The sequence below is a fragment of the Branchiostoma lanceolatum genome, chromosome 4 (assembly GCF_035083965.1).
Source record: "Branchiostoma lanceolatum isolate klBraLanc5 chromosome 4, klBraLanc5.hap2, whole genome shotgun sequence".
NCBI classification, from domain to species: Eukaryota; Metazoa; Chordata; class Leptocardii; order Amphioxiformes; family Branchiostomatidae; genus Branchiostoma; species Branchiostoma lanceolatum.
The window spans coordinates 32,856,101-32,862,587 of NC_089725.1; the positions used below are offsets into that span (position 1 = coordinate 32,856,101).

The window sequence follows — 6,487 nt, forward strand, 5'->3', positions numbered from 1 at the left end:
GAAATGCAACAAGCCTCCCTAATATTTAAGATTTTTGCAGGAATGTGACAATTCTGCTGTTAACTGTACACTTGCGAGTTGACAGACCTACATGCACTAAAGCTAGATAGACGTAATTCTATGAATTAATCTTCCAGCAGTTTTTTTTAGGTAAGGTTGACTTGTACAAAATGTAACTTAACTGGGTATAACTTTAAAAACTGTCCAATTTTCTGTTGCAATCTTCCCTGGAAACATGCTTCAACATAATAAACATGACTAACTTAATGTAGAAGGATTATGGCTGGGTTTACACCAGTTTGCCCTAATCTCCAAGCAGATCTACACGGGGCGCGAAAATCGTATATGCTAGCCAGAGAAGCTCCAGGGGCTCCTACGGGGCTGACTAGAGCCTCTCTGGCTAGCATATACGATTTTCGCGCCCCGTGTAGATCTGCTTGGAGATTGCGTTTTGGCTGAGTTGACTCAAAAACGTGTGTAAACCCAGCCATTGTCTAGTGAAGCTACCACCGTGGATGTCACCATACCATGATACTGTTTGTACTGCGATTTATCGTTTAGAGAAAAGTAGAACTATTTTTTTGTAAACGTTAAATCACGGCTGCTTTCAATCACTTCCAAAGTGCCAAAATTGCCAATCTGAAAACATCTTTGAAAAGCTGACACCTTCCACCATCTCACTGGCGAGTTTGTTTTGTCAGATTTAGTTGTTAACGCAAGTTAGAAAGGGATTTGTCGGGAAATGGCTGATACGAATCTGAGTTTCAATGCGATTCACGTGGTTTGATTGGTCGGGGTGAGAAGGCAAAGTATGGTAACTTGCAGTGTGTGCCCTACCAAACAAACCATAGGTGATGTAACACGGAGAAACTGGCATAGAGTTTGAGAACCCTGAGAATTACCTACAGCTTATAGCCCTCTTCCTGAACCTTTACAAAAAGCCGTGTAGTCGATGATTCAGCACAAACAAACAATAAGTTCAACTTGTAGAGAATGAAGCAACTGGCCTCAGAGTTCATTGAATGACCCTCTAGCCACCATCAGGTCATCAAAGGTCAAGAACCGATGGGACTCTGGGACAGAGAGCCAGAACCTGCAACACAGGAGGGGACACCGGGACTGAGAACACCTCCCATGGTTGCAGGGTTTATTTTACAACATGGCCAGTATTTCTAGCATCTACCATGATCCACAGGTCGCTGGAAAAATATAAATTGGCTAAATAGACGGATAACAAGCAAGCTATGTTACAGTTTGCAACCTATCCTGTAATCCATAGGTCGCAAACTAACTTCATTGGCGGACTACACAATCATGTAACTCCTCTGGTATGTTATCCGTCTATTTTGCCAATTTCTACTATTTTTTCAGTAACCTGTGGAGCCTGGTAGAGGCTACAGTATTTCGAAATATTAGTCATTAGTGGTATTTCAGAGTTATGCACCTTTCCCAAGTGATATGTTATGTGCATGGTTACAGTCTGATGTTTTCTTTTCTGGTGTCCAACAAACTCTCGTTCCCATGATACTGATTTATTGTAAAATATTCAATGAAAAACATTGTTGATAACGTTGGAAAAATAATGCTCAAATTGTTCACGGCCTGCCTATGACTTCAATAATGCACTCCTGCCCTCAGAAACATTTCTTACACACAAAATGGACAAATATAAGGTATCACAAAGCTTACAACATTATTTTTAAAGTAAACACCATATGACTACAGCTTATGATGCAAAAAGAGCAACAAATTTGGTAAATCTGAAAAGGTAAACATACGGGACAAGGCAAAACTCATGTATGTAAGTTTCGTGGTGATGCCAGATTACGATTTGACATTTTGATACCAGTAACCTATAAACCATCCTATCAAGATACTGAATCCTTGTAAAGTGTTGGTAGTTTTAAAACAGTCTTTATTGATACACGTACGCCCCTATAACCACCTTGATGTATGTTACATGGATATGGTCATTTTTTACGTACAAGTTTTGCAAGTATATGTACTAAACAAAAACTGAAGATTGAAAAAAAGCCTAACAGTGGTTTCATTATAATATTAGCACAGTCAGCACTATTTCTGTACAACAGAAAAGACTAACAACAGTACAAGCAGTGGTTGCTGCCCAGAGTACGGCTCAGTCGAACAGAATCTGGCCTTTTTATCTACAGTACAGAGAACAAGCGTCCGTCTCCTGTGCAGGGCTGTCTTCATCATCAGGTGCTCACTACTATCAATGCATAAATCATACTGGAAAAAACACAGGTAGGGAATAAGTTAGCAACATGCCCAGGTACAACACCAGTACAGGTATTACACAGGTACAACACCAGAACAGGTATTACACCAGAACAGGTACAACACCAGAACAGGTATTGCACAGGTACAACACCAGAACAGGTACAACACCAGAACAGGTATTGCACAGGTACAACACCAGAACAGGTAAAACACCAGAACAGGTATTGCACAGGTACAACACCAGAACAGGTATTACACAGGTACAACACCAGAACAGGTACAACACCAGAACAGGTACAACACCAGAACAGGTACAACACCAGAACAGGTATTGCACAGGTACAACACCAGAACAGGTACAACACCAGAACAGGTATTGCACAGGTACAACACCAGAACAGGTACAACACCAGAACAGGTATTGCACAGGTACAACACCAGAACAGGTATTACACAGGTACAACAGCAGTACAGGTACTGCACAGGTACAACACCAGAACAGGTACAGCACCAGAACAGGTATTACACAGGTACAACACCAGAACAGGTATTACATAGGTACAACACCAGAACAGGTACAACAGCAGTACAGGTACTGCACAGGTACAACACCAGAACAGGTAAAACACCAGAACAGGTATTACACAGGTACAACACCAGAACAGGTATTACATAGGTACAACACCAGAACAGGTATTGCACAGGTACAACACCAGAACAGGTATTGCACAGGTACAACACCAGAACAGGTACTGCACAGGTAAAACACCAGAACAGAACTACCAGGTTAGTATGAAGGAGAATTAACCTCCATAGTTTGCAAAGATGACAGCAGAAACTTTCAGTTCTGGTTTAATAGAACATTATGGAAGACAGAGTGTTGACAAATATTTGCAGAGAGGATAAAAGAGACTAACCAGCTAGAAAAGAGGATATCAGGCTATCTTCACACAGCCCTCCCTTTCATTGAAAAAAACAACAACTGAAATTCCTCCCTTTCAAGTGATACACCATACAGCCTGTACAGTATACAGGGAGGCTCTGCTAAACTGGGATGAGGTTTCCAACCAGCTCTCAGCCAATCAGAGAATCACCTAAATGTTTTCTCTACGTAAAGTCGATTCTGATTGGCTGACAGCTGGTTAAAGGCCACATCCACAAAAGTGGAAACCTCTGTCCGGTTTTGCAGAGCCTCCCCAAGGTACATGTAGATTGTATAGGCCTTGGGGCAAGGCTCTGTGTAGGAGAATGGCTACACATGATGATGTCTACAACAGCTGCACTCCCAAACTTGGTTTAGCAGAGGTAGGTTGATTGTATAGGTCTTAAGGCAAGGTTCTGCGTAGGAGAATGAATACATATCTGTTTGCAACAGCTTCCAACCCACCTGTACAGGTACAAGAAGAAGCAGAGCAGGTGGAAGCCCAGTTTGGCCATGGACTCCTTCATGTAGGTCTTCAGCTGGCCCCTATTGTGGATCTCTGTAGGATCGTACACTCCTGTGTTACCGCTCGGGATCTGGGTAAACCTATAAGTACAAAACACTCCCATAACTACAAAACTTAACACTGAAAAGGCACCGTAATATTTATACTTTCAACTGACACGCGAAACTTCAATGTACATCAAGCAATAACTTGAAATGTAATGCTTTAAAGGTTGATAAGACTGATTAGATATTTAAGATTCATGTCAGCTGTGTTGAGTGCAGGTAAGTGCCTTCATCAGGTTGGAACGACCAAAGCTGATGTCATGTGATCATTAGGCCATTGACCTGATGAGTGATTGGTCAGTCAAACCTGACAAAGGTTGTGGTACCGGTAGGTTCGACTGTCAAACAAGGGGACCCGAGTTCGAACCTGGGCTGCCCCCAGACATGTCTGGACATGCGCCCCGACGTTGTGCCCTTGGGAAAGGCACTTAACACGACTTTCCTCACTTCACTCAGGTGTAAATGAGTACCTAGCTCATCTAGGGTTAGGGACGTCCCTTGGATAGGACGTTAAATGGAGGTTCCGTGTTTGGGGAGAGCCACACCCCGCGCACGTAAAAGAACCCACCACACCTTTCGAAAAAGAGTAGGGGCATGCCCCGGTGTGCGATGGTCCAAAACCTATAGTCCCATGACCACACATGGGTTTGCCCTTAGTAATAGCCTGGCATGTACATGCTGAACCAATAAAATTTATTGGTTCAGCATGTACATGCCTGTTAAAGTACCATCACCATTACTAAATTCTGTACTCTGCTCCTGACCTGTAGATGTGCCATGCTGCCAGCGGTGCGTTGAGGAGAAACAGCGCCCAGTGTAGCGACACCAGCAGTAGCAGGGTCAGGCAGCAGTGGGCTATCAACTCTGGCAGGATCCACTAAAAGAACACAAAACACTCAGTCAGACACAGTGCAGACACTGTATGCAATCTTTAGCTAACTGCTAGGTGGGGCAACTGCACTGAAACTGTACACATGAGCTTCACTTCTACAAAGCAACCTCCTTGCACAAAGGAAACACTTCTGTGCCGTGTTGCGAACAAAATGCCAGTAAAAGAAACAACAGAGATAACAAATAAACAACATTGTAATGTGTGAACTATCTTAGCTCTGTACATGTCCTGTCATGTACCCCCAGTTTCAGCCTTCTGTTTCTTGAAAATTTTATACAAAAAGCGATACACATTCAGTCACTTACGAAAGATAGCCGATGCTGTCTGAAATGTCTGACTGTTTCAAAATCTTATCCAGTTGCTGGAGTAACTATTTTTGGCGTACCTACACATTTATTATTTTATGGCCACTGTCAATAACTACAATAGAATCAATGGCTCTCTCTAAACAAAATGGTACTATAAAGACATGAAAACTGATATTTGTGCTTCAGAATTAGATCTTACCTTGTTTAGCTTGGAACAGCATTGTGTTGCGTTCAGATAGTCACATTCTAAATCTGACAGGGTGATGATCTGTTATCACGGTTAAGGTCGGACAGTTCTGAGACGACGTCCAGTTAAACAGCAAGAACACGACAAGATGATGAATGTTCTTGCTCCCAACTTACAGTGCCAAACAATCACAGGCAAATAAACAAAGCAATGTCAGGTAACTTTGCTTCATCTTTTCCATCTTTCATATTTTGACCTATAATGTTGAGTATTAACATTACATCATATAAATATACCTTGATACTTAGAGACAAGGATTAGGTGTCCAACAAATGAAAAAGGGTTTTGTTTGGTGCCACCAAGGAGGTTAAAACCTACTTGGTGCTACAGAAAACTAAATGGACTTTTGAACTGGAGAAAAACAACTCTCTAGTCGAAACAAGAGGAGAGATTCATGTAAATCCTTTCTTTTCTGCCTGGGTCATGTGTAGAATGAAATGACACTGACTAAGAGTCTTAGAAAGACACAACCTCTACCAAACCACCAAGGTATAACATACATGTTTGTACTAATATTTTCTGTTAGTCTCAAACTGTGAGAATATATCATCTGTGTCTTGATACTGCATCTAAACATAATTTCCCCAGAACAGCCTGTCAACGAAAAGGATTGCCGCGCTTTTTAAGCCGTAAAATGCTTGACTGCAACAGAAAGTGACCTGTAATGACATCTGTGTTTTCAGTCGTATTTTACAGTCGGGGCCGTTATGTTGTTTCGTTACGCCCGAGGCGAAAATGTATTTATGAGTAGAGTAGAGTAGAGTAGAATTTATGTTACGTCAAATCACCTAACAGGTATTCAGGCGATACTAACCCTCAAGCCTCGACTATTCTGTGAGTGAAAAATCTATTTATAATTCTTAGCAGTAAAATCACGACACGCCCGTCTGTAAACTGTGTCAGTGAAGCCATGCCAACCTGGCACTAGTGTGTTGGCAGAAAGCCTTCCACAACTCGCCAGTTCGGTGGGGAGGGGGGCGGATTCGGCGCGCGCTTGAAACATCAGAACGCATCGGAAAGTGGAAAAGTACATTGAGCGGTAAACATGACAAACGCTCCCAAATGTGACAGGAGCTCAAAAGGATACAAAGTACACCGTTAGGAAGAGGAGCGCCGAGCAATCCAGCAGAGCGAGGATGAACAACACAGCGTCCCAAGTCATCTTGGATGGTTTAAACCATCACAGCATCGTAGGGGTGTTAGGGTAATGTTTGAACTAAATAGGAAATATATTTCGAGCATTATTAAGCAATAGATAAAAAGAGATTGAATTGCTTATATTTATATGACTTATTGAAGTTCAAATT

General features: G+C 42.1%; 1 protein-coding gene across 2 annotated transcripts; it reads right to left on the reverse strand.

Moving 5' to 3' along the window:
• Positions 1-585: 585 nt before the first annotated feature.
• Positions 586-6,396, reverse strand: LOC136434092 (protein cornichon homolog 4-like). Of its 2 annotated transcripts, none has more exons than XM_066426825.1 (5): positions 6,268-6,396; positions 5,133-5,201; positions 4,498-4,610; positions 3,629-3,769; positions 586-1,093 (listed from the first exon to the last, which is right to left on the reverse strand). In XM_066426825.1, the coding sequence occupies exons 1-5, from the start codon at positions 6,340-6,342 to the stop codon at positions 1,009-1,011; spliced, it is 483 nt and encodes a 160-aa protein (XP_066282922.1). In that variant the 5' UTR covers positions 6,343-6,396; the 3' UTR covers positions 586-1,008. The 2 variants fall into 2 exon arrangements, with proteins under 2 accessions (XP_066282922.1, XP_066282923.1); XM_066426826.1 differs by lacking the exon at positions 586-1,093 and adding an exon at positions 1,517-2,250.
• Positions 6,397-6,487: the final 91 nt, after the last annotated feature.

Excerpts from the sequence above, each read along its gene's own strand:
- LOC136434092 (XM_066426825.1), bottom strand. The coding sequence starts at position 6,342 with ATGACTTGGGACGCTGTGTTGTTCATCCTCGCTCTGCTGGATTGCTCG. Across the intron at positions 5,202-6,267 it reads TCTTCCTAACGGTGTACTTT|ATCATCACCCTGTCAGATTT; the intron begins GTATCCTTTTGA and ends CCGTGATAACAG. Across the intron at positions 3,770-4,497 it reads GCAGCATGGCACATCTACAG|GTTTACCCAGATCCCGAGCG; the intron begins GTCAGGAGCAGA and ends TTGTACTTATAG.